Source organism: Microtus pennsylvanicus, chromosome 10, assembly GCF_037038515.1.
Source record: "Microtus pennsylvanicus isolate mMicPen1 chromosome 10, mMicPen1.hap1, whole genome shotgun sequence".
Classification (NCBI taxonomy): Eukaryota; Metazoa; Chordata; class Mammalia; order Rodentia; family Cricetidae; genus Microtus; species Microtus pennsylvanicus.
Genome location: NC_134588.1, coordinates 27,477,733 through 27,505,374, shown reverse-complemented (window position 1 = coordinate 27,505,374; position 27,642 = coordinate 27,477,733). Strand labels below are relative to the sequence as shown.

The 27,642-nt window shown below is 50.7% G+C and overlaps 1 protein-coding gene across 3 annotated transcripts in view; it reads left to right on the top strand.

Moving 5' to 3' along the window:
• Positions 1-1,187: 1,187 nt before the first annotated feature.
• The window catches only part of Tmcc2 (transmembrane and coiled-coil domain family 2), a 38,088-nt gene continuing 11,633 nt past the window's right edge, over positions 1,188-27,642 (top strand). Inside the window, exons 1-2 of one of the 3 annotated variants that reach the window (XM_075987894.1) lie at positions 1,188-1,523; positions 10,982-11,506. In XM_075987894.1, the coding sequence (XP_075844009.1) occupies positions 1,317-1,523; positions 10,982-11,506 (732 nt within the window). In that variant the 5' untranslated portion in view covers positions 1,188-1,316. Of the gene's footprint in view, positions 1,524-1,615; positions 2,580-10,981; positions 11,507-24,394; positions 24,525-27,642 lie in introns of those variants that run through there. The other 2 variants (XM_075987895.1, XM_075987896.1) reach the window with 2 other exon arrangements.

Genomic DNA, 27,642 nt, shown 5'->3' with positions numbered 1-27,642 from the left:
ATTGCGGCCCGCTGAATAAGGGCAATCCATCACTGCCATAGCAGGCATACCGTTTGCAGGGAGAACAGCAATTATTAATACTACTAGTAGAATACTACTACTCCCCATTTCTTGGTAACCCCAACATCGGCTCTCATTTTCCAAATCACTCAGTGCCTGTATAGGGCAAAAAATAGCATTCCTCTTCTATTCTGCAGTATGTATCATTAATACCTACCAGCAACAACCCATCCTTGCTTAAACGTTGCGTTCAGGGAGCAGGGGACTCTCACATGTTATTGTGTACCTAGTTTCCAAACGTAAAGCCTAAATTCTTATGAGATGTGTATTTAAAACAGAGAAAGGAGCAGTGTGGCAGAACACACCTTCTTCTTTGCTTTTGTGGCTATGAATGTAGGCATAAGTTTGTGACTCAGATCACGTATCCTAGAAGGGACCAGCCTGTCCCTAACTGAAGGGACGGGTATAACATAAGGTGCAAAGTTAGGGGAGTGATGATAAACACCTTACTATGCCCCCAACAAAGCGAATAGGCGGGGTGATTGTAAAGGCCTAGCCTGGGAGAGGTCGCTCCAGAGCCGGCCCTCCGCAGAGCTCCAACGCAGCCTCATGTCGCCCTCCAGACCCTCCCGGGGGACGCGCGGTGCAACCAAGCCTACAGCGGTGGCCGCGCGCCGCCGCGCAGCCCTCCGGCCTTCCCATTGGCGGGCGGCGCCATCTGCGCTCGCCTCGCCCTGGCGCCGGCGGGCGGAGGCCCGGGCGGGGTAGGCCGCTCTCGCGGCGGGCTGTGGCCGCAGCCTTGCGCTGCTGCTGGCGAGGAGCGGGGCGCGCGGCGGGAGGAGGCAGGCCCATGCGGGGCGGCGGCGGGCGGCGGGGCCGGGGGCCCAGGGCGGCCCTACGGGACCCGCCCGGCCGGCTCCCGCGCGCCCTGCCTGGCCCAGCAGCCCGGCCTGCGGGCAGGGATGCGCCGTGTGGTCCAGCTTCCCGCCGCCCTGCGCGGCCCTGAGGCAGAAAGTTTGGGGGTCGGGAGCGACCCTCCTCCCCGCCAGTGACTGCCCAAGGACTCCTGCAGCCCGGCTTCGCCCGCCACCTGCCTCCGCTCCCCAGGTCGGAATGAACTATCCCAAGCCTCCCCCTCTTCGCCCTTCCCTCATCCTCCTTTAAAAAGATATTTTCTTAAATTCAAGAACTCGTGATCTGCCTACTCCCCTCGTCCATAATTTAAACCCCAGGTCTTTTGAGTGCAAGAGGGGGTGCGGTCTCCCTCAAGACAGCACGCTAGAAGGACAGATTCCCCTTGCCGACCCACTTACACCATGAAGAGGTGCAAATCGGACGAGCTGCAGCAACAGCAGGGCGAGGAGGATGGGGCTGGGATGGAAGATGCCGTTTGCCTTCTGCCAGGCGCTGACCTCCGGCCTGGGGAGGCCTCGGGTGCAAACTCCGCTGGCGGGCCAACTTCAGATGCTGGCGCTGCGGTGGCACCCAACCCGGGTCCCCGAAGCAAGCCTCCTGATTTAAAGGTGAGCTCAGACCGTTCCCCAGGCAAGCCCAGCCCGCCACGTAGCTTTCCCCACCCCACGCAGAAGTGTCTTAACAGAATAAAAGTGATGGAGAAGCTCGCAGAGGTCAGAGAGGATGAACGACATTCCCGCTAGGACCGGAGTGGCAAGTTAGGTACTGTTTGTGCCTGTCTATCAGTTCCATTTCAGGCCTCTGTGTTCTTCATTATTCAGCCAACGGTCTAATGACTCACTCATCCGAGATTGTTTGAAGAACGTGTGTGAAATGCTATTTGCAGACAAAGGGCTGGAGAGATCCAAGATGCTAACTTAGAAAGTTCACAGTACTCTTCCTTCTGTAGGAAGGCTGGGGAAGAAGATTGCCGCACGGGATGCTAAATAGGTTACCGCTACCTTCCTATGCCAATTAGCCTTCTCCAGGTGGGATTTTTGAGCACCTCCCTGAACGAAGCTCAGTTTGTCTATCTATGAAAGGGGGCTGTAGATGTCTTGCCGTTAGGTGGAGCCAGAGGTTAAGCTAGTGCTTGGAGATCCCGGTCTGCCTGCTGAACCAACCCCCAGGGTGGAGAACTGACAGGTGGCAGGGCAGAGCTTGGGCTGGTTGGGGCCTCGGTTCAAGTTGCACACATGCTGAGCCGGCAGCCAGAACCAGAATTGGAAAAGGCCGTTCACATGGAGCTGTTTATTTTCCAGCCCGAGGTCTTCTAGACAATCGGCGAGCTGTATTGAATATATCTCTATGTCAATTACTGCAGCAGCCGGGATAAATAATGCGCCTTTGCTGGAGTTACCGCCAGGACTGCCAGCTCAGGCTCCTCGGGCCAGTTCACTACTGGGCTGAGAGAGATGTCAGCCCCAGGCAGGAACTTAGATGCCTTGGGGATTGATGCCTTGGAAATTTTCTCTGGAGAGGGTGCAGGGTCTGGGATAGGGGAGCAGAAAGGACTCCCGTCATGTTAAGACCGTATCGCTATGGCTGTGGGCACTGAGGAGCTCTCCAGAGAAAGCCAATGACATTCCTTCTTTGGCCTGAAGAGCTCAGAGTCAGGAAGCCAGGTGAGTGCATGTGTTCTTTTGTGGTGTGTGTCTGTGTGTGTGTGTGTGTGTGTGTTCATTTGTGTCCCTTGGGGGAAGGGAGCCCCTTACTCCTTGTGTGGTCTTGTAAAATTTTGTGGAAGTTTTGCAAATCTGACCTCTTGTTCACGAACCTTATGTCTAACCATGGGCTCTGTTGAACACTTAGGCTCCCTTCACAAAGCTTGTGATTTTCATCAGACCCCAAGAAGTGTCACTCCCTCCCCCAAGTGACATGTTTCTGTTTTAAGAGAGATGACAAGCACAAAGAAGTCCCTTTAATGCAGCAGAGAGGAACGGGAGGGGGATCTTTTGGCCTCACTCTGCTGGCTGTGATATGGGGGCTACAGTATCCCTGTGTATGGGAAGCTGCCTGAAGGTTGGTGTTTGTACCCTCCTATATTACCTTTTTTGGTGACGCTCATTTTGGTCAGGAGCAGACAGAGCAACAGCTCTGCACTTGACTGTAACGTATTAACAGCTAGACTGTCTTGAAGGAGAATTGGGAATTAAGGACCCTCCCCTCCACACATGCCCCACCTCCACACAGCCCCCCAGTGTGGACCCAAACAAGGAGAACGTGGCAAGTGCAGCTCATGCAAGCGCAGGGAGGCTGGCAGAGCTCTCCTGCCTGTTTATCTCTGTCCTCTTCAGCACAACATGTTTACTGCGGGACAGACTTCTCCACAGATGTGGCGTGGAGGCCACCCCAGTTTGGCAATGTCACTTAACTTTTCAGAGGAAAGAGACAAGGGATATTGGAGTGTGGCCAAACTTGTTTTCCATTGCTGGGCAAGTTTTCCATGGCTGACAGTTCAGTGGAAAAATTTCATCATTGTCTCTAGAAGTGGGTAGAAGTTGACTTGTTCTAAATTTGATGATGGTACCGAAAGGGACATGTTTCCTTTTTAATTTGTGATACCATTTGTCCCATACTTGTGTTTAGTTGATGCTGTTCAGCGGCCCTGGCTCGCTTTTGCTTTCATTTTGAACTTGGAGATAGGAACTTTCAGTCCCTTAGTCCTACTTCTGTTTTCTTATGACAGCTCTGGGGTTGTGACTGATAGAGTGTCGTGGGGGAAATCATCTTGAGCAAGGAGCAAAAGCATGGAAGGTTCTGTCTAAAGCACCTCCATGGTAGGAGAGGAAGCAGAAAATTCCCGTCTTTGCTAGAAGCATCTGAATGTTTGACTAGTGATAGCCAGCATTGTCGGGGGCCTCTACTGTCTCTGGTCCTTTAAGAAACATCATATTGTGTGTTGTGCATTTCTCGGTTATTTTGTGTATGGATGGGTGTGGGGGTGGATGTCCTGAGATCATAACTAGAGTTTTGAGCATGCTAGCCTGAAATCTGTGATTATGGAGTGGGTAGGACCCGTGGGGTAGGGGGGGGAGGGAGAAAAATAGCTACGTAGTAGCAGTTTTTAAACGGTAACTATAACAGAAAAGCAACCTGCAAATGGGCCTGGCCCCACAGGAGGCTTGTGTAAACACTTCTGAGGCTTGCCACAACTTCACATAAGCATGTATCCTCCAGGGGAGATCTCAGCAGACAGTGTGTAAGAGTAGCTTGACAGTTTAGCATGGATTCCTGTCTAGCCACCCAAGCTTATGTCTCCATTCATTTGTTCTCTTGATCCCATCCTTTACTGCTCTCCAAGTCCCTGCTTGTTGAGGAGAGATGCTGGTGACTTGCCACAGAGTCTGCTGGCTGACAGAAAGTGTAACAGAATTCTCCAGCAAGGAGACTGGCTGCAGTGTGAAGGGGTGTGGAGAGGAGCTTAAGAGAACTCTACAGACAGAGATCCTGTCCAGAATACAGCATGTAGTCGGGGCCTGGGTGAATGGTTGAGCTGAGCGTGTAGTTCTGTCCTGAGAGCTTGGTAAGCCTGAGATTGGGCAAAGGCATTACCCATCTCCCACTGTTCCAATCCCACTGTTCAGTTCAGGAACAGAGCCCTTCCTGAGAGGAAAAGCCTGGGGATGCTGGCCAGGGAAAGTTTCCAGAGGTGCTCTGTCTCCTTATAGAAGCCGGATTTCCCCCTGGGATTTCTGAATAGTCATTCCCTGAAGAAAAGGGGGAAGGTCCACCACCCGTTGTTCCCATCTGGTTGTAAGCACTTTTCACTCCTCTATACCATCTTCTCCCTTCCTACTGAGTGAGGAGCATAGAGGACAACAGATCACGCCAAGGGAAAGCCACAGCTGAATCCTAGTGGTTCTCCTGTACAGGTGCTCGAAGGTCCTTCAGGGCCCTGTAAATGGCTCATGATCCTTTCTTGTTCATCAGTGCATCGGCAAGAGGGTATGTTTATGCAGTCAACAGATCCTGGACACTTTCAGAGGGGAAGATGTTATTATAAACAGTGAAGTGGGACATGCATATAAAAAAGTATCCACAGAGAGACATGAATAAAGTTTAATAAAAGCAAAAATAGACAGATCATCTATTCACCACCAAAGTCAAGAAAATAACACTGGCATTCCCAAGCCTCTGTTGGTTGAAATGTGGTATCAGTTTTTAAATGAAGGAGAAGACCAGCTACTTTGGGGGTGGGGTATAAAGGCATGTGGGTTTCCTGGGACTTTAGATGATTCAGTGAGTGTGGGGTACAGCTACCTGGGACCGTACTACACTCTAGAGTCCTGCTGTCATTTAGAAATGGTGTACTCAGGCTTGAAGACCCCTGCACTCTGTGGGATATGGACCCCTGAGATAGATTTCATCAGGGGAGATAGACTTGAGGGAGACCTAACCCAAGAAATGGAAACTTAGTTTCTCAGCAAGGCAACACCAGGATGAAACACTTGCATGAAAACTCCCAGGCTTCAGTATACTTGGAACACCCTGTAATGGAATCGGAAACAAGAAGGGTGCTTGAAGAGGAGATGGTTTTAGATCAGGATATCAAAGAAAGGGCAGAGCGCTAATTAGCAAACGAGAGGAGAATTTCCAGCTAGGATAATAAGGTGACGAGAACCAAGTCCTCAGTACAGTCTTTGCCCTCTTCCCCGTCCCTGTCAGTGTCAGGGGCCAGAGAGCGCTGAGGAACGCTGAAGTTGCTAGTTTTGACCCATCTGTACCCGTCTATACCTCAGGACAGAGGATCCCAAGGTCCAGGACTGCCCCTACCCCTCTAGCCTGCAGCAGTATTCAGAGCAGCCCTACGTGTGGGCTCAGCAGGAACTAGGGCCGGCAGGAAAGCATGTGGCAAACGAAGCTCTCTGTTCCCCTGCCACATATTGGGTTCTAGATTCTCTCCCAGATGCCCTAGTTGCAATTCAGTTTACAGAACATGCTTCCTCTTGGTGTGTATCCAGTTGCAGCTTAGCTGCCAATTCCATTAAAAATGCCTTCCTCTATAAGGAGTTGAAGCATTCAATAAATTATGAATAGGGAGGTGAGGGTAAATGATACTATGGACAGGGGGAGGCTTGGTGAGTTCTCAGGGTGTGGCTGGGTGGTCTAACTGCTAACCCAGAATCACCCGTGTTTACCTCTTCCATGTGACTTGCCATCTCCCTTGGAAATCCCCACCAACTAGGATGGTGCATCTCTGGACCAAGGCCCTGGCTAAACAAGAGTCCAAACATAGGAGTCTCTCACCTGAATTAAGAAGTTAAAACAAAGCTGTTTGGGGTGGAGGAGGGAGGCAGGTTTTGGATTTGACCTCTCAAATGAATGAGGTTTCCTCATTCCAGCCAAGTTAGCTAAGTGATATCCACTGCAGGATGAGGCTGGCTGCAAGGGCACGAATCCCCAGCAAACCCTCCCTGAGCCACTTGTGGGGACAGTAAGTTCATTCTCCTGCCAAGCCAACACATTCTTGGCAAGTGACGAAGATGATAAATGGAGCCAGGGGTTCAAGCCATAGCAGGAGGGATCTGGATTTTAGACACAAGCAAAAACTGCTCAATTGAGTGTTTTCAAGTTTTAGAACAGATTAAGCCCTTGGAAAAGGTAGTTCTCTAAAGATTACATAACTTTTTAGGACAGTTTTGTGGACTTGGGACAAATAAATGAAGTGGAATAGCCATGTTTGCACTGGGGTCTCTGTTGGGTAAGAGGCGAGACAGCTATAGCGGCTGCTCCTCAGTCACTCGTCTTGTCAAGGATTCGGCAAGCTGGTGGGTGAGAAGCCCTTGGAGCAGGCACTGGGAGCGGAGTCGCAAGACAGCGCATGATGAATCTCAGAATGAGTGGTGGAGATAATGAGCCCTCATGGGTTCAGAGTAGAGGGAGGCCACGGACCCTGGCACGACCAGAGAAGGCTTTATGGAGTGGGCAGACGGACAGGGATGGTGACAATGGGAAGAGGCAGAGAGGGGACACATCGCAGTGACAGCTTTAATAAAAGTCTGTTGTTCTCGTGTGCATAAGTTAGTTCTGTCCAGAGACCCCAGTGGATGAGGTGGCCTTTCTCGACTGACCCTCCTTAACTCCAGTCTGACTGTTCTAAGTAAGAAAGGCGCAAAAATTCAAATGGGGTCATACTCGGCCTCAGCTGCTCCTGGGTTAAGTAAGCTCTGCTTTGCTTTGTTGTTTTGAATGTGAGCTGATCCTGGCGAAGAAGAATGAATCCAGAAACCTTCCATCGCTGTGAATGTTTCCAATAGAAACCCCGAGCAGGCTGGGAACCAGCAGCTGCTGCCTCTCCATCACTCTGTGGTCAGCAGCCGGAAGCCTGGAGCAATAGACCTTCCCTGCAGCCCCTCTGCGGCCCACGTCTGCTGCTTCTTGGGGGCAGTGGAGAGCACAATCCCCTCCGAAAATCCACAGTTTCTGTGGGTTTTCCTGGTAACTCGTTCTCTAGCGCTGGCCCTGTTTCCATAGAGACCCTATAAATAGAGGAGACGTTGGCGACCTAGGCTTATAAAGGCTCAGGGTGACCCAGACGCCCTATCTGTGATGGGGCAGAGGGAATTTCAGACCAGGTGGAGGAAGGCTAAACAGTTGCCACCTGGGGATCGTTAGTTCCGGGTTCCCCAGATCCTTTCAGCATTTCTGAGATTGAGGAGAACACAAGGACCCCCAGGTATTGGAAACTGCTTTAGGTCCTGTTTTTAGGCCAAATGGTGCCCAGGACACTGCACCCTGAAGCCTTTTCCTTTTGACTTCTTGAAGCTGTCTTTGCAGAATCCGAAGCAAACTTCCTTTTGTTGGGCCCACACCCAGGGAGGAGAACAGCTGAAGCCTGCTGTTCAGAAACCACGGCATTCTCAGGAAAGAATACCATTCTTCCTGAGAGCACAGTGTCACCCAGGGAGCTTGGGTCCTCCCTCCTCTTGAAGACAGTTCCAGGAAAGGGACAGTGCAAGTCCCTCACTGCTCTCCCCAGGTGTGGCACCTCCCTACCCATGCATATAAAGAGCTTGTGTCCGTCCCTGACTCTCCGGCCTCACAGCTCTCTCTCTCTCTGACACATGGTCTTGTCTGGCCGTCACAGTGGCTTTTGGCAGCTGGAGGAAAGCAAAAGTCAATGTGGAAGAGCAAGTGACATTTAGAAGCTGGAACCTGTTAGTCAGAGCAGGTGGTGCTTTCTGCTGCGTTGGTGGCGAAGTTCCCTTGAGCTGGTCGCCATGGTTTTCCTCTCTTCTGAAACTTGGGGCTGGGGATGTATATGCACTGAGGATTTTTATTCCCCCCTCATGTTAGTTATGTCAAAACCCTTAACCGTCTTCCTGACACCCACAGGTAGAAGCAGCTGGCCTGTGTGTCACCCTGCTTGCTATTCTTGCTTTTTACTCCCTCCCCACCCCACACTGTTTCATGGCTTCTTTTTGTTCTTTCTCTTCATATCTACTGTGGACTTTAACAGAGTCCTAGGTACTGCTGGTGGAAAGATCCTTTACCTGCAGAGCACCTGGGGAGGGGAGAAATAAAGAGCTGAAGAGCTGTGGTCCGAGGCTTGCACAAGTCCTATGACGAGGCCTGAGCAGACCTCCGAACAGTTCAGTGGCCTCCTTCTAACCCTGCGGTTTCTGCCTTAGGGTCCCAGGAGGCATACAGCATCACAACTACTGAAGCCTCATGTTAGGTGTGGGCCAGTAGATTAGACTAGACGGCAGAGGCTCGCCTTTTTGGCTTGGATGAACTACCTAACTCTTCTGTGTCTCAGTTTTTTATCAGCAAAATGGAATGAGGCTGCTTTAGCCTGTCAGTTTTTAGCTCCTGGAATAAGATTAGTTTCAGGTTAGATAGCATAAGTTGAAAAGCAAGGCTCATCAGGGTCAAGCTGATATGGCTAACGAGTAGTTGAGATCCTCCAACCTACCCCATGCACCCCATAATCCACCAGTTCCCAGGTTCTGGCTGTGTACCCAGGACCTCAGCTAAAGTTTTTAAGGGGAAACTGTCTCCCTGAGTGAATAGGAAAGAGGGGCTTCTGTGTAAGAGAAGCAAGTTAGGAATGGGGTGTGGAGGAATGGCCTAAAATAGAATATTAAGTTCAGAGGATATAGTATATTTAACAAAAACAGTTGGGCAAAGACCAGGGCCAAGAGGCCCCCTCTGTGGTGCCTCATGGGAAATCTTGTGTTAGCTTGAGTCTGGCCATGTGAGGAAGATGGTGGGTAGCTCAGGTAGGTCAGGAGGCCCAGGATCGGACTTACTCAGTTTATGGTACCTGCATGTTACTATCTCTGCCTTAGACATCTTGGTTCTCCCTAGTATATATTCAAGTGGGCTTGGGGTACTGACTCTCTCATTGCTGAAAAGAAGGCAACTCTGGGAACACCTGGCATAGAAGACGTGTTTCTAGGGTAACCCCAAACCTCAGTTCTTGAGAAGGAATAATTTCTCTCTCTGTGGGTGCGAGTGTGCAGTTGTTGCTTTTGTGGGTGTCTGGGGAAACAATGAGATTATGCAGGAGAGAACATACCTCCAGAGCTCAAAACTCAGCTTGCAGTGAGTTGTGAGGATGGACATGTGTAGCCGGTGAAGTGGCAGGCATCCGGGGTTGACTGGAGGACTCAGATGAGGCTCCTTCCCTTCTGAGCAAGTGCAGGCCTTGTAGTCACACGGGAGTGTGGGTGCAGCAAGCAATGACAGTGGTGGTGCGCAGCATTGAGTGGGCAGCCACTCAAAAGCTGGAGACTTGTGCTTTCCTGGTTTCTTCATGGTCTAACCTTTGCTCTGTTTGTTTCTAGAAGAAAATAAGGAAGAAAATTAGTGTGTGTAAATTTTTTTTTTGGACTGCCTAAATTGTTTTCTAATGACAGAGGTTGCTGTGTGAGGTTATAGGATGTTGGCACGGAGAAAGCCCTGCTGTGGCTCCTGAGCCCCAGGTGACTTGGCTCTGTTTCTCTCTTAGAGGTCAAAGTGAAGAGTTCCCCTTGTCTTCTAAGTCCCACCCATCCTCCCACAGCTCTGGAGCTCTACAGAGGACACGGCCCGCACAGAGATAAGCCATCTCCTCATGAGAAAGCTGCAGCCCGTGCACCAGCCATTCATCCTGGGCACTGCTGCAGGAGGGCGGCACCAGGCTCCAGGGCTCCAGCTTGGTTCTAGTCTGAGGGGGAATGAATCCCCTCATCTGGACAGCTGTTTCTGCTGTAGATACTCTGGGCTCGGAAAAGTAACGTTCATTTCATTGTCCGTTATGCCAGAACTTCACTGGCTGCTAACAGCACACGATTGTAGTAGAATCTTGTAGACGGAGGTAGGTTTTATGGACTGTTTTCTTGGATGTGTTGGTCCTCCATCATCAGCTGTCATCTCATGGTTACAGGATGGCTACTACATCCCCAGATACTATTGTCACATTCCAGATGGGAGAACTAGAAAAGACTAGTGCCTTTATCGAGAAAGCAAAGGTGTTTAAGAAACCATAGCTACAAGCAAATGTGCTGAAGCCGGAAGTTCTAGCAAGGTACATTAACACTTTGTAGTTTGGTTGGCGAGAAAGGGGGAAAGGTGCTGGACACACAATTAGCATAGCCTGCTTCGGTGGTATAACCTAATTATGTGGTCCTGCTTTTCCCAAGGGATCTCACAATGAGACCTCTTTGGGAAGGGATGTTTGGTGGTCTCGATGCCCCAGTGCAGCCTGAAGGACAGTCTAACATGGAAGAAGGGAGGTGATGGGTCTGGGGAGACCAGTCGAGAAGGATGCAGCCCCAGGAATGCCTGTGTACTACTTGTGTGCTTGCTACTAAGCCCCAGGCTCCAGTCTGAGAACATCCCATCTAGAGATCGGAACTTACTTTAGTATCCGAAGGGTAGATGCCCTTGTAAGCATGGCAGGCCAGCTCTAGGGACCCCAGCATTGGGAAGCCTGTACTAGCTGCTCTGGTCTCCTAAGAAAAGACCCTTCTTCACCTCCACCTGACAAGGCGTGCAGGGGCTTTCCATTGACCAGGGCTTTTTATCTCTCCTCCTTTAGAAAATCCAGCAGCTCTCAGAGGGCTCCATGTTTGGCCACGGACTGAAGCACCTGTTTCACAGCCGCCGCAGGTCACGGGAGAGGGAGCACCAAGCATCTCAGGAGGCCCAGCAACAGCAGCAACAGCAGGGCCTATCGGATCAGGACTCCCCAGATGAGAAGGAGCGCTCCCCGGAGATGCACCGCGTCTCCTATGCTGTGTCCCTGCATGACCTGCCTGCGCGACCCACAGCTTTCAACCGGGTGTTACAACAGATCCGGTCCAGGCCCTCCATCAAGCGGGGCGCCAGCCTGCACAGCAGTGGGGGGAGCAGTAGCCGGCGTGCCAAGAGCAGCTCCCTGGAGCCACAGCGTGGCAGTCCTCACCTGCTTCGTAAGACCCCCCAGGACAGCAGCCTGGCCGCCATCCTGCACCAGCACCAGGGCCGACCCCGTTCCTCCTCTACCACCGACACAGCCTTGCTCCTGGCTGATGGCAGCAATGCGTACCTCTTGGCTGAGGAGGCTGAAGGCATGGGGGACAAGGTAAGTCTCGGCAGGAGGGCCGCGAGAGAACCTCTGAAGTCAGGCTGATGGCCTGCTTGGCACTGCTTACACCTGCTATACCCCATTATCTGTCCTTGCTGAGAAGTCAGGACATGACCAATTCAAACACAAGGGGCTAATTTTTGTTTGTTGAGGGGATTGTTTTTCAAAAATGGTCATTTGCTTAGATTGTTTGATAGTAATTTTGGTTTGTTTTCCTTAAAGATGTTTTGAAGAGACAGGAGTCTGGTTATCCCTCTAATTAGCAGCATTAACTGGCCACTCAATCTCCTTGCTCCTCTGCATCACCAATTGAAACTGGGATGCAAGAAATGAATGAGTTAGCACAGGCAGCTTCCTGAACTGGAAGCTGGTACAGTTTCTTCACTGTGATTATTACCAACCAGAAAAGAAGGGGAGGAATCCATGAAGTGTTATTTGGCCCTTCATGAATGTATCCAACTCATTTGTTTATTCATTTAACAAATATTTAGCGAGTCCTCATTGGCTGTTACAGGAGTGAACAAACCAGCATTGCTGTTCTCATGCCGCCCAGCATCTAGAAACACTAGAGAATGGGTGGAAAGGCCCTCATGACTGCTTTGGGGATTTGGAAACAGAGTAGTCAGGGTGCAGAGGAACTGACCGAGACTTTCTGGAGGAAACTATTGAACTAAATCTCGAAGGAGGGAGGGAAGGTTGGTATGCAGCAAAGCAAGAGAGCTGGTGGCAGGTGCTTCTGCTTTTGGAGACTTGGGGAAGCAGAGGCCAGAGTACAGGGGGTTGTGCTGTGTCCTGTCTGGGAGTCAAGTGAAGCGAAGGGAGGCTGGGAAGTGAGTGCAGAGCGCAGTAGGACAGCAGGCAGTAGATTAGGAAGTGGGAGAGAAAAGGAGCCAAGGAAACCATCTTTGAAGTTATTGCAACAGCTGCAACCATGAAGATGTCAAAGAGGAAATCAGAAGATTCTGGAGAGTAGGAAGAGGCTATGGAAGTGAAGGAGAAGGAGAGGAACCTCTGACTTCTGACTTAGCTTAGTGGCACTCTCTCTGGCTAAGTCAGAGAAGAAGGAGCAGGGTCCAGGAAAAGGGTTGTCCTGCTGCACGTACATTGGGAGCTGCCCAGGTAGAGACGGCCCACTGGCTGGCGAGTGAAAACAGCATGGAGGTTGAAGTCACTGGTGTAGGTGAGACAGATCCTCAGAGGGGCATTTCAAGTGAAGAGAAAGCTCAGGTCAGATCGCACTGGCATTGAAGGGACAGGCAGCCAGCTCTGACCTGCTATTTTTCCCACATTGGTTTCTTCCCTCCTTGCCTCCTTTTTCTGCCTCGACAGCATCTCTCTTCAGGTTTGCTCCCCACACACCTGGGTGCCCTTCCAAGGCTCTGGGGCTGTGACTCATTTTCCTCTAGTGGTCTCTCTCTCCATCAGCAGAAGAAAAGTCAGAGCTGAAGACTTGATTGACAGGAGGCATGTCAAAAGGTCAAAGATGGCAGAGAGCTTGGGATTAGAGGGCTAGCATGATGTCTTGGCCTGCAGAAAGAGGTGAGGAAAGATGATGAGGTGGAAAAAGGAGATTCAGAGCTGAGGGAATTAAAGAGCCAGTGCACAGAGAAAGCCTAAAGAGGGGGTGGAGCTAGAGATGCCATTGTGGTACATAGCTATAATCCTAACACTTTGGAGCTGAGGCAGGAGGATTATGAGTTCAAGATTAACCCGAGTTATATAGTGAGACTCTCAATAAAACAAGGACTAGGGATATAGTTCAGTGATTGACTGTGTTAGCACATACAAGGCCCTCGGTTTGATCCTTGAAAGAAGAAAAAAAGGCTGGGCAGTGGTGGTACATGCTTTTAAATCCCAGCACTTGGGAGGCAGAGACAGGCAGGGTTGTTTTTGTGTGTGTGTATGAATTTGAGGCCAGCCTAAGTTATAGAGCAAGTTCTAGAACAGTCAGGGCTACACAGAGAAATCCTATCTTGGAAAAAAAAACAAAAGAAAGAGGAGATGGAGAGAAAGAAGAAGAGGAAGAAGAGAAAGGAGAAGGAAGAGAAGAAACAGAAAAGGATTTGTTATCTTGGGACTCAGACAAGGAAGGAATGGAGAGAGACTTAATTTGATATGTCAAGATCTGAGAGGTTAGGTAGTCCACTTGGTAGAGGGGAAGCTAAGAACATGGGCTTAGCTTGGGAAATGGTGGCAGAGGTCAGAGAGACATAAAGGCAGTCTGATGTGTGGAGGGCAGAGGGAGGAAAATTGTTAGGCAAGGACCTCAACAATGAGGGCAGGTCAGCCTGCAAGAGTTTGAGGAAGAAGGCGGTCCTGGTCCTCCTTCTAGAGCACAGGAGCTATGGGAGAAAGGGCTGCCTTGGGAAGAGGAGCTGTGGGGACAGCCTGCTGATGGACAAGTCCCTGCCTATGGAAGATGGATAGGCACAGTGGGAAAAGGGAGAGTAGGAGAATGGTGGGTGGTGTGGAGCTCTGTGTGGGAGGACAAGGGCAAGTGGGTTCTCCAGCATCAAGGTTCCAAGGACTCTGCTGTAAAGTTGTTCCTGCTATAGGTTGTCACTAGCCCAGAGTCAGCTCCCTACACAAGATCCAAAGCTTCCTAACATTGACTGTGATTTCTGAGCATCTTGACTTTTGGAAATATTTGGAAGTTGATCACTCAGCCATTCTGCCCGCCTAGCAGATGGACACTGGCTTAGGTCTGGCTGGATGCTCTTCCAGTGTGGACATCTTTTTGTGAATTCATTAAAATGGTCCCCTAAGCCAGGTGAGCCAGATTATAAGAGACATGTTAAAACCCCAGAGCTCAGTCCTGTAGCACAGTTGTGGTAGATCCTGGGTTTCCTAACCCCAAGCCCGTTGCTCCCCCCACCACGCCAGGCTGCCCTGCATGTGTAACTGGCACTGGTAGTCAGTGATGGGGCTCTGACCCAAGGTTTTGCTTTGGCAGAATGATCACACCCAGAGGTGACTTTGCAACAGTTTCTGGCCATGAGCTGTTGAGCCATTTCATATATTCTACATGTAACATGGGTTCTACGTGTCTTCAAGAAAAAGGGCTTTCCACAGATGGTTCTGGACCACCTGTCTGCAGCAGAGCCTCAGCTGGCAGCCATAAGTCAGCAGACCTCCCCGCCCCTCTCGAGTGCTTTCACTTGCCCCTTCCTGCTTTCCCCTTTATTTGACAACATTTATTGAGCATCTACTAAGTGCTGGGTCCTAGTCTAGGCATTGAGGATAATTCAGTGAATGAAAGAACAGTTCCTGCAGCAACACATCCCCCATCCTAGTGGGCGGAGATAACCACCAAATGACTGTGCAATGTATTTGGTAGTAAGAATGCTGAGAAGCGAAATAGAAGCAGAACAGGAAGGCAGAGGATGTGGGTGGGCATGCTATTTTGATAGGTTGGTCAGAAAAGCCTCTCTGACAATGTGATGGGTGAATTATGTGGATATGGAGACAGCAAAGTAGAGAACTCAGAATCAGATCAGGGACAGGCTGGATGGGGGATGGGGAGGAACGGGGAGCACTGCAGACTGCATGGGGGGCAGTATGCCAGGAAAAGGATTTTTAGGGTTTCTTTTTCTTTTTCTTCAAGTGATAGGGAAGGTTGCTAGAGAACTCGATACAAGATTACTGGTGTTACCCTGTAAGAACAGACAGGTTAAGCCAGGAGCATGATAGAACGCTGACACTCCAGAGGAGCTGATGGTTGGAGCGGGGTGGTTAGAGAAAGGATGCTGGCTGAACTCTTGATTTGCTTCAGATGTTAAGGCCAAGGGTTTCTGATGGATTGGATATGGGGCATGACGGGACAGAAGTCAAAGATGGCTCATGGTTTGGGGCCTGGCTGCAGGACAAAAGAAATTTCTGTGAGCTGAACAGCAGCAAGATGGCAAATTGAACAGCTATTCCTTTGCCGGGGGGTTGGGGGAGGAGCAAGCAGAGCTAAGTTTTGGCTGTGTTAAGTCTGAGGAGGCTATTAAACACCCCTGTAGAAATGCCAAATAAGCAGTAGGCTGTACAAGTCTGGAGTCCTGGGGAGAGATCCAACCTGGAGGCATAAATTTGGGAGGTGTCAGCATATAGATAGCATTTAAAACGATGGGACTGCATTTGCGAGCCTGGCTTCGGCTGGGAGAAGTGTGCAGTGAGGGGAGGACTGGATGCACTTGGCTGACAGGGTGTGGCCTCGTGAACCCAAGAGCTGGGGTACCCAGCAGCTGCCACCAGGTTGTTCAGCCCTTCATGAGAAAGTTCTGTATGTACAGCAACAGCCGAGCCCACCTCTCATGGGTGAGTGAGTGAGTATGTTTATAAATTTTAGTTGCAATAGCCTGTCACACAAGGGACTTGATTTTGGATGGAGGGGTGATCATTGAGACCTCCAGTTAATTGTGGTGCCCCTAGAGTTCTCCAGCTGCCTGGGAAAAACAGGGAATAGGTGGGCAGTAGGCACCTTCAGAAACTGGTGGTGATTGCTGCTTGGGAGTGCAGGGAGCTGGAGTCCTCTGGATAGGTGTGCCAGCTGGGCAGCTTTCTGGGGCTTTTTTGCCCTACTGTTTATCTTGACACCGTGTCTGGAGAATGTGTAGAAGGAGAGTTTCTTCTTGATGTGTATGGAAGGCCAAACCCAGAGCCTTGGGTGACCTCACTGGGGGACAGCTAGGGAAATGTTTGGTTGTTATTAGTTGTCATGTAGGTGCTGGGAATTGAACCATGGTCCTCTGGAAGAGCAGTCTGTGCTCCTAACTGCGGAGCCATCTCTCCAGCCCCATCTTTCCTATTCTTTTGTTTTGTTTTGTTTTTTTTAAGATTTAACTTTTGCTTAATTAATTAATTTTAGGCAGGGTCTCACTGTGTAGCCTTGGCTGGCCTGGAACTTACTATGTAGACCAAGTTAGCCTTGAGCTCTTAGAAATCTACCTGCTTCGTCCTGGAGTTAAAGGTGTGTGCCTGGCTTCTTCTTTGGAACTTTCAGCTTTGCTACTGTTTACCTGGTCCACCTTTATAACAGACAGTGCAGTTGGCAGAGCAGATGTCATTCTTTCCACTCCATAAGTGAAGGCTGAGTCTTCCAGAAAGGGAGGGACTGCAGGCTCAGGCCGTCCAGCTAGGTCCTGGCAAAGAGGCATTGTTTCTTCCTAAGGCATAGACTGTCCGGACCTGGAGCTGTCCCTCTAGAAGTAGGTGTGGCCCTGGGGGTCTTGAGGGGAGAGAAGTGCCTCCCTGTCCTTGGAAGATGGATCTTCTAGCCACCTTAAAGCCCCAGCATCTGACTCTCCAGACCCAGAGGCCATTGGCTGGTATGAGAAGCGTGTGGTTCCACTCTCTTGCTCCGGGTATGAATAGGAAGTATTCTTCTCTCTAGTAAACACAGCCCACATGCTCTCTTGCAGGCTCCCTGGCTATTACTAGCATCTATTTTTAATTCATAAGCCTCCCCCACTCCCCACACCCCTCACCATTGTTTGCAACTCACCAGCTGGCTCTCAGACCAGGGCACCCTGGTAGGGCTTGAGTTACCAAAACATCCCGGAGGCAGCTAGGGCTCCTGACGGGCCCTGCTGAGACTTACACGGCCCCCACCCAGAGAAAGAAGGGGGCTTGAAGGAGCAGGGAGTGGCAGAGACAGGTGGGGGCTCACATAACAGCAATTCAGTCCTGATAGTGGGACCTGGACTATCATTTGTCCCAAACCCAGCTATCTAAGCTCTGCCTTTAGTTATTTCCTTATTAGAAACAAACACTATTCCTCCTGGGCCCCACCCTTCTGTTTTCCATTCTGCGTGTGACTCTGAGAAAGGTCACTGTGGCACTCGGTCTTACACACGTCAAGTAGGGGAAACCATTTGTCAGCGTACGGGGTATCACAAGTGAGCACACAGTGAGGGTAACATTGTGTGTGACCCCGACTTCTGGGAATGGGCCCTGGGGCACGGACAGGGAGCCACTAGCAGGGTTAGGCCACTTGGCTCCTCGGAAAGAAGAGGAGACATGTTTCCTGCCCCCTCCCTATCTCTCTTTCATTTCCTTTTCTCTCTTTTCAAAAGCCAGTCCTGGAAAATGTGGGGTCAGAAGCTTCCCATCCCTTTGGTTTTTTTTCTTCATGTCTGTTTGGGCATCCCTCAGAACCTCTCCATACCCCTACCCAGCCTTGCCCATCCTGGACAGTGTAAGGCCTGCCATACTAGAGGCTGACAAGGAGAGAATGACACAGGAGCCAGCTGTGTGACTAATTTCTGACCTTGGCCTGGTCCTGTCTTCCTTTCTGTCCTGTGTGATCAAGGAGCCATGAAGGCCAGGGTCTGTGCAGCCTTGAGAGAATCTTATGACCAATAAACTCTTTTCTGCTGCCCCTGGGGTAGGTTGGGGTGAGGGAGCAGGTTCTCCATAGTCATAAGGAGTAAGGAGGTGAGATTCTGTCCTTCCTGGTCAGGTCACTCTAACTTGGAGGTGTTATCTCTAGTGCCAGACGGTGGAGGGAGAAGCGGTGGGGTGCAGCTCATCTCCCAGCCCAGGGCAGATTGAGGACATCCTGTGCACTTTCTACCAGATTTATCCAACAGCAAAATTTCCCTACCCCATGTAAATAAGTTCCCTGTTTACTTCCAGGATGGTGAGGGAGGGGGCCCATCCTTAGCCCCACCTCTTGCTAAGAAGTCTGAAGTTTTGGCAGACACCCAGGGGCCCTGGTTTATTTACGTCTAGCAGTCTGCTGCCTCAGGGGTGGGCGGGGCTGCCTGCTGAGAGAGGTTTCCAATGCCTCGTCCCCTAGGCATTGGGGGCCCGGAGACTACTCACCCATGAGGCCCCTGATGTCCTAGGCCTGGCTACACAGGGGCTGTGGTGACTCTGCTCTAGGATCACACCAGTTCAGCTTATTCACACAGCGACAACCCCTTCCCATATAGCACTGCCACCTCCCAGTGGTACAGCCACTCCCAGGTGTCTGAGGAGAACAGCTACCACCCGCGTGCCCTGCTCTCCTCTGTCTCCTCTCCTATTTCCCACTTTTCCTCTCTGTATGGAAGGTTCTTGCCTTCCATACAGAGCCAGAGGCCACTGTCCCACTCCTTGGAGGACCCTTTGAGACTGTGTAGGGCTTCCAGGCACTCGCCAAGCCAAGGTTAGCCCGCTCTGCTTTGCTTTGAATCATTCCTTCCTTGCTCAGTAAACCCAGAGTCCCCTGCTGCTTCCGTATACCCTGTTGTGCCTACTTTACTGTGATTGTATCCCTCACACTCAGGCAAAGCCCTCCACCTTGTTACGGTTTAGACATGAGAATGGCCAAAGAATGAAGACTGCACTTGACCCCATAGGTCATAACAGCCCCAGCCCCTTCTCTTTCAGAACCAAAGCTGGGGTCACTTGCCCCAGTACCCTTCCTTTGCCTTTGCCTTTGCCCTACCCCCACGGACATCCTTTCTCTGTGGAAATACTCTGCCCTCCTGATTAACTGGATTCTGGAGCATACAATTGCCTGGGATATGGTGTGTGGGTTAGACAACTGTTACCTAACCCCTTGTTGCTAAGCTCAAGCCAGAGCCTTGTGGGAGATGAGCTCTTTGTCTACAGCCCATGGGGCTGAGATGATGCCAGTCTAGAACAGGTAGGACACTACAGCCAAGGCTCCATTCTCTACCTCTCTCAGCCTCGGCTCCTTCGGCCATGCTGTGCACTGCCCAAGAAGGTGTACTCAGGGTTTGGGTGTCAGCCCCAGCCAGAGACGGTAACAGTCAGCAGAAAGTAGAACTCTGCCATCGGGCTCCAGACTATGTGGAGCCAGCACTGGGATGTGGGCATGGGCCATGGGAGTTGGCACACATCTCCCAGCTACCTAGCACACTCTTCCCTGCATTCGCCACATCCATGAGATGAGAAACATGACCTTGTCCCTCGGCGCCAGGTGAGGCAATGGAAATACAGTACCCTTAACCTGATCCCTGCATCTGCGTCTTGTTCTAGATGCAGTTCGTACTTTATGTCTTTATTTCCTGCGGGGCAGAGGGCTCTGGAATAAAAACAGAAGTTCAGAATACATGCCATTGCAGCCCTCTGAGGATCCTCAGAGAATCAGGGGCTTTCCTGAGCTAGGGTGCTGAGGTTATGGTAATGCCTTCCCCACCTCTCCTTTTCCTCCAGGGACAGGTGCCAGGGTGTCACAAACAGGTCATCAAGCAGATCTTACTGGCCCTTGACCCTCGAATACTCTGGAGGTCCTCTCTGACCTCCCTGCAAGCCTGGTTTCCAGTGTATACCTTCCCTCTTCCTTACGGCTCTCCTGACACCCCTACCCTCATCCCAGAGCTGGCTTGCTATCCGTAGCTCTTGAATAATTCAGCATGTTCAGCAAAAGCTAAATCAGATCCATAGCGATACTGTGATCAAGAGGCCCCCTCGGGGTGGCTGGAAAGGCGAACCCTGCCCTGGAAAGACAGGGGCCCTGTAATATTAACGTCATTATATAAGGTTTCATCGCCTCCTGAGACGGCGACTTCAAACCCAAATGTTACTGGGGCCCCGTTCCTGCCTACTTATTTCTTGGGGACTCAGTGGCCTTGTAGGCATGCTTCTGGGACATGCTGGTGCCAACAGTCCGTCAAACAGCGTGCCATAGTTTGCAGAATGCTTTTGTGCATATTTCTTGTTTAATCATATCAGCTCCAGTGGTAAGCTCAGAGCCCTGGAGTCAGCGGGAGCCTCCAGAAATTGTGTTTCAGTAATGTTCTCAATTATTTGTGGCAAATGGGGTTGGATAGAGGGTACTTTGTGTCCTAAAAATTGTGCAGGAAGGAGATGCCTTTTCCTCTGGGTCACTTTCTTCAGGACCTGTTCCCTGTAAGCCCTCCTCTGGGGAGCAGAGGACAGCAAAGGAATGAATTTGTTTGGCCTAATCATGAGCCAGATATATGGCTGTTTCCACTGACCAGGTTCCCAGGAATTACAAGGCCTTCCCCCACCCCCACCCCAGAGTATCTGAGACATTAGATCATCCAAGGCCTGGGGTAGAGGAGACGCCTCCTCCCTCCATGAAAGCAGCTGAAAGGTCTCATGGCGTTTACACGCCGATGCTGTGCTGTGGCCTCCTGCTCGATAGACCTTCTGTTTGCTTCTGCAGCTCCTAGGGCTGTATCTGTCTGTGTACTCCCAGAGTACACACCTGCCTTGATCACCGCAGTTCCTGGTGAATACCAACCATTCTCTTGTCTCCCCAGGGGAAAGCAGATCCTAATGGTGACTTGGTTAGGTTTGAAAGTAAGGGTGGGACAATGACCTCCCTGGCCCTTGTTTTCAGGGGAGGCATGGTGAACATCAGGGCAGCTGTTAGCCTCCCAAGAAGGAGCCCTCGCTGGGGCTTTGCTTGCCACACACCATATGCAGCCCAGGATATTTTAAGGCCTTACCTTGCCTTCTAAGATACTAAATTTAGTTGCTTCTCACCATTGTACTCAGGCTTCCCACTCTGTAGGATATGTGGACTCTGCTGACTGAGTTTTTAATTTTATTTGTGTTTTGTGGTACTAGGGAAGCAAACCCAGGGCTTCTTGCATGCTAAGCAAGTACTCACCACTGAGCTATACCCAACCCTATTTTTATTGTATTTTTTAAGAGAAAAAAAGTAAATAGTATGACTTTCTGCAGGAGGGAGAGGACGATAATATAAATAAGGCAGAGGAAAATAAGGAAGTAAAGGCTTGATATCAAAATTAAATGATGAGGAAGTATGGTGTGTAAGAAGAAGCCAAATGAGGAAGAAGCCAGGGTGAAAGAGAGCTGAACCCTGCCAGGCATGGAGAGCAGTGTGACTTCAGGCCCTGGCTCCACCAGCTCCCTGCTCAAGGACAATGTGGGTCTGTCTATTGCCCTCAGACTTAACTCTGTGTGGAGAAGATGAGTCCAGACACCCCCAGCTGTAGCTCAGCTGCTGGGCTTATAAACCAGTGGTAACCACCTGCCTGCCGTGGTGCTGTCTCTTCCTCAGCCATACCGTAGAGGAAGTGACCAAGAGGGATGACCGAGACTTACAGGAAGTACACGCAGTGGCGGTCACCCAACAGCACATTTTCTTTGCAAAAGGAAAGTTGCTTGTTGGTTTGTGTCCTTTCGGGGGCATTACTTGAATTACTTGTGGTGGCTCCCCTGTTTGTTCCCCTCTCAACTTCCCTTCAGATGACAGCTACTTTTCTGTTCCAGGCTAAGTCTTCGAGGTACCGTCTAGAATACTGTGATATGTGCATGGGTTTACACATTCACATGTGGTGATGGGGGCTCAGTTCTAGCAACCTGTTTCAGTGAGGCCGGCAGGGTGTCAGCCTCTGTGGACATAGCTGCATAGCTTCCGAGGCTCAGCTTACATTCTCTTTCCATGCCCCGCTTGGCTTTTTGGCCTCATCCTGCAGACCCCTCGGTGGGTACACCTGACTCCTTTGTGGCTAGGAAGAAGTATGGCTAGTACCTGTCCAGGCTACATAGCTTGTGGGTAGCAGGGTAAGAATCTCTACCAGCCATTCTGACTCCCAAGCACTGCCAGGCTACTGGCAAGTTTATTCAGCATCCCTGGAGCCCATTCTGTACATATCTTCCTCCCAGACATATTCACCTTCAACCCTTACCCATTCACATCCCTCCCCTTGTAACTGAATACTTTCAACCAAAGTTTTAGAGCAACTATGGAACCAAGCTTGAAACCCAAGGTCATAAATGTTCCCCGCGGTTCCTCTTGGCAGATTCAGGGTCTCTGCTCATGGATAAGGACAAGGACAACATCACAGAGGAAAGTGCTCTCTGCCTGCTGGCTTGCCAGGCAACACTGCCCTGATCACCATGTGTTCCTTTTCTCTTAGAGACTGCTGGTTTGTCCCTTGACCCCTTCCCACCCTCTTCCTGTCTGACATTGTGATGAGTTGTTCCAGGAGTGGAGCTGAAATGTCCCATTAGGGGGCAGTTTTCCCCATGGCCATCTTAATGCAATGTGGCTAGCAAAAAACTGTTTCTGCTGTTCTTAGCTTTCTGGATCAGAAAGTTGTCATTCAGAGACAACTCCACAATTTAAAAAAAAAAATGTGTGTGTGTGTGTGTGTGCGTGCGTGCGTACGTGGGAAGAAAACCCCAATCTTAGCCTGCTCTTAACCTCTGTCTCCTGTGGCCACTGCCCCCTCTTCCTCCTTTTTTTTTTTTGTTTGTTGTTGTTGTTGATATGGAAAAGGTTATGGGCCAGTGAGATGGTTCAGGGAGTGAAGTGAAGGTTCCTGTTGCCAAGCTTGATGACCTGAGTTATAGAAGGAGAGAGTGAGCACTCAATGCCAGCAAGATCTGCTCCACCCTCCACATGTGTGCTGTGGCATGTGTACCCACACACACACATACCCTACACACAAAGACAGATAAACAAATAAAGTGTAACTTAAAAAGGAAAAAGGAAAAGGAAGTTCAGAAAGAGACAGACAAGGGGGCGCCTCAGAGGACATAGGATTTTCCCCAGCAATCATGGGAAGTGTAAGACCTTAAGGCCAGAAGGCATGCTGTGCTGGTGTATATACTGGGCCCACTACACTCTCCCAGCTAAGCAGACCCCAGGTGGTCCAGTCTAGACCCCTGCACCTCTGCTCACGTGGGTCTGGATCCACCGGTACATCTGTCATCACTCGTATACTGTCCTCATTGTCCATACTCTGGTGGACGAGCGCTCCCTCCCGATGATGCAGACTGAAAGTAAACTCGGCTCTTTACAAGTAAGAGCATGGTGGGAAATACCAAGCAGTTATAGACTTGGTGTTGTTCGTTGAAGTTGTGAAATTCGATGTGAACCACTGAAGTGGTTTGGCCAATAAATATGTACATATATATGTATGTAACAATTTTGGAAGGAGGGTTATATGGGAGGGTTTGGAGAGAGGAAAAGGAAAAGAAAAAATATATAATTATATTATAATCTTGAAAAATAAAGAAATTTTAAGAATCTTAGCTTGGGGGTTGGAGAGGTTAAGAGCACTTTGCTCTTCCAATGAACCTGAGCTCGGTTCCCAGCACCCACATCAGGAAGCTCTCAACCCCCTGTAGCTCCTCCTTCAGGGAATTCAGTGCCTCTGGCCTCCACAGGCACCTGCTTTCACACCCACATACCCACACACACACATAATTTAGAATTTTTTTAAATTTAAAAATCTTAACTTGGCGAAGCCCAAAAGGAGGGGACAGGGAAGGGATATCTCAAGGGTAAGAATCTCAAGCCAGACTTGTTGCTACCTAGGATGGACCTGCTGCAGAGAACTTCCATTACAGCCCAGTGAGATAGTCAGCTGCCATTACACTGTTAGTGTCAAAGGAGACCAGCCTCGTGTTGGCCACAGGAAGAGGCCCAGATAACCATAAGGGTTACTCCTTACATTCCTATAGTTTAATATGGACAGAAAGACTTTATATTAATGACTGTTATGCAAAAGGAACAGTACTTGTCAAAATACTGTATAAACAGAGAGATCGTTTATGAAAATAGGAACTGCCTAGAGTTTTCCCTGATCCTACAGACCAGAGATGGCCCCAGTCATGGGAGACCCATGTAATATGTCTAGCCAGCCTCCTCAGAAACCCCTAAGTCATCAGCTGACACATGTTTGTACAGTTTCCAGGACCCCTGGGTGGGGGATTCCTGGTCTCGGTGATTTTGGCTGCAAACCTTGGCACTGGCTCCTAGAGATAGCACGGGGCCCTTCTTATCTCTTGGAACCTTCTTGAACTTGGGACTGCCCCATGAGCATGATCCACATTGACCGTTGGTATTTAAGCCCTGTGTGCTTCTGGGGGCTCACATGAGTGCAGAGTCGCGGGATGGACATTCTGTCTTGGGGAGCTTGCTGGTAGAGAGACTGGTGGACCCAGGACTGGCTTCTCCATCTCCTTCCTCACCACTTGCTGTTCTCTACGGTGGCCCTCTGGCCCCCTCTGCTGACCGACAGGATTTCCTACTGGGACTGCACAGATGAAGTCCAAGGAAAAAGGGACTGCTGTGAGTTTGTGTCTTTGTTGTACCCTGGGTGGTTCCTGCCTGGGCAGTGCTGGGGGACAGGACGTGGGGGGAAGCTGAAGCTGGGAGGGAGGCACAGAGGTGTCCAGAGCAGAGTGGCTTCATGGGACACAGTCTCAGGACAGAGGGATTCCCTTATTGAGGCTGCTGATGTCTCCAGGCCATTATTGGGGATTCTGGGTTAGAAGTGACCGAGCTTTAAGCCACGGAACAGGAAGAGAGGAGGAGAACTCCTGAGAGGGACCCCTTCTGGAAGACATACTTCCATTATGAGCTGAAACTGGGAGTTGGTGCAGCTGAGCAGGACTGTGGGAGGGTTTCTGATCACCGGGGAGATTCTTAGACGCGGAAATGGGAGGAACTGGTCAGTGTCTGTCTGGTGGGTAAACAGTTATTTGCCCTATATTTTCCTGTGACTTCCCACCTCCTGCATGCAGCTCGGCCAGTCACACTAGGACATCCTCCGACACACTGGGCTGGGGAGAGGTCCTCCCGCTGGATAGACCTCCATGTTTCCTGCCAGATGGGAAAAAGCGCTCTGGGGGAGGAGGAAATCTAGAGCAATCCAGCCCTAATCCCTGGCTGGGCCTCTCTCAGACTGGAGATGGCGGCCGCAGAGCCTGGGAGTTCGGGCACACCTGCTCTCAGGTCCCGATTCCCAACAGCCAGCCCAGTGCTGCCCAGGGACTGGGAGCCTGGGAGCCTGACACTGCCCTCAGACAGCTGGGGCCTTAAAGCTCCTGGCACATCTTCGCCAGCACGGCCTTGGGATACAGTATCCGCACAGGTGAGGCTCTGGGTCGGGGAAGGAAAGACTTTTCACGTGGGACATGGAGAGGGGTTGTAGAATGAAGGAGAGCCGTTTCTAGAGCTCGTTGGGTAACAAGCGCCCCAGAACCAACCTCTCTCCTGCCCAGTTACAGAGAACTCTAGATACAGGAGAACTGGCATGCCGTTAAATACAAGGGTGCTTCTAGTCATGGTGGCTCTGCATTCAGAAGGAAATGGAGAGGTTCTGGGAGCATTGACCCCCCATGGACCAAAGAGAGTTCAGGACCGTAGTGCTCGGCTACTGGAGAATCATAGGATGGAAAATAAAAGACTCTAAAATGACAGACCAGCTCCAGCATCTCAACCAAGAGTCTGTGCTGTGCAGAGAAGGAAGGAGAGCAGTGGGCGTTTATGAGGACAAAGGAGCTTTGTCCTGGGGGGGGGGGCAGGACTGGAGGGAGGATGGAGTTACAGGAGCAGCACTAACAGAAAGGGTCACAGCCCAGGTGGAGCTGAGACCAGGCCCTCCATCAGCTCTGCAGAGTTATCCCTTAGGCGCAGGGCGGGCTTGTGGGCTGCAGAAGGCACGGTGATGAGGCGCAGCTGGCTACACTTCTGCCTTGCGATGGATGGGTGCTGCATGGAGAAGGGGTGTGTCTCCTCATCTGTGCACAGTCTGCCCTCAGCCGTCCCCTTGTAGAAGGGAGAAGTGGGAGGGGGCGTGCTTTGCCTCCTCGCGTGGCTGGAGACTTGCTGTGGGACTGTTTCCACCTCCTTCTCACATAGACAAAGCTCTTTGTGTGCCCTGTTGAGTAGCTGAGCGTCTGACCTCCTGACCCCTCGAGACAGGACTCTAAGGCCTCCAGAGTATTTCCCCCACATCTTCCCATTGCCCACCTGGGAGTGCTTGGGTCAGTAAGGTGACCCATCCAAAGCTGGATTAAACATTTCTATGCACCCCATATGTTCCCACTGGGAAGAAAGAACCACCAGCCAAATAAGGTGGTATCTGCTGTATTGGAAGAGGAGCAGCCCTGACTTCAGGACCTAGGGCTGGGTGGGGTAGTCTTCCCCTCTGCCCTGGCAGTAATGTCAGGTGCCTTCTCTCAGTTTGACCTTTGAGGCTGGAGGATTTTAGCTGGCCACATGCTTTCCTCTCCATCCTGAGCTGGATTTATCTTCTTTCCCCCTGGGACTTAAGTTTTATTAAGGAAATCAGTGTTCTCCATCCCAAGAGAGTTTATAGAATAAGAGTCTCTCTGGGACAGCAGGGAGCTGGTCCAAGCACCTCTGCTGAATCACTGCTGAGTCCAAGTCCTGACTGCCTTGCCCCACCCCCAGCCTGCACATCCACTGCACTCTGACACGGTGGAAGCCAGGACCCGGCCTTCAGGAGCAACTCTTCTATGTGTGGCCAGGCACATAGATGGATCAGAGTGAACATGGGGCCTAAAGGGGGGATTAGGAGACTGGAAGATCTGTTTATTTGCTTCTTTTGTCTTCATCGTCGTCCTCTCCCTCCCCCCCCCCCCCAAGAGTAGCCTTACTATTGTCTTTCCATCTGGACATGCCAGCCCACTGTGGGTACCCTGGGCTGCCTGCCCCAAGGTAAGAGGAGATTATGAGTCTACTTGGGAACACAGACAGGAAGCATAGACTCCTCACAAGCAATGGTTATTTCTTTCTTTCATTTTTTTAAAAAAGACTTTATTTATTTATTTACTTACTTACTTACTTACTTATTTATTATGGCCTGCATGTATCCCTGAAGGCCAGAAGAGGGCACCATATCTTTTTTTTTTTTTTTGAGGGCACCATATCTTATTATGGATGGTTGTAAGCTACCATGTTGTTGCTGGGAATTGAACTCAAGACCTCTGGAAGAGTAGCCAGTGCTCTTAACCGCTGAGCCATCTCTCCAGCCCAGCAGTGGTTATTCCTAGGGCCCATGTGCATACACTGCTAAAGAAAGAAAACGAGGATTCACATAGCAACGACCTTTTCCTCCCTTTTGAAAGCGTCTCTTAAACTGGCGCTTTCTGTCCTAAAAGCACCTGCCATTTGCCTGCTGGCTTCCAGGATTCCAGCTGCTGGACTGCCATGCAGTGGGGAGGGCAAGTGTCCCACGGCCAGGTTAACACAAGGACTCAGGCCCAGGAGGAGGTGAGAACCGCAGAGGGCGATGGGAGCCAAGGCTGGAGAAGCCCTGATCCAGCCACTCCTGTCATGTGGCAGTGTGCCCCATCCAGGTTCAGTGTGTTGCTGAAAGCAGGCAGGGAGACAGGTCTGTGCACTGCCCGAGCTAAGTAGACAGGTACTCAGCTCTTCA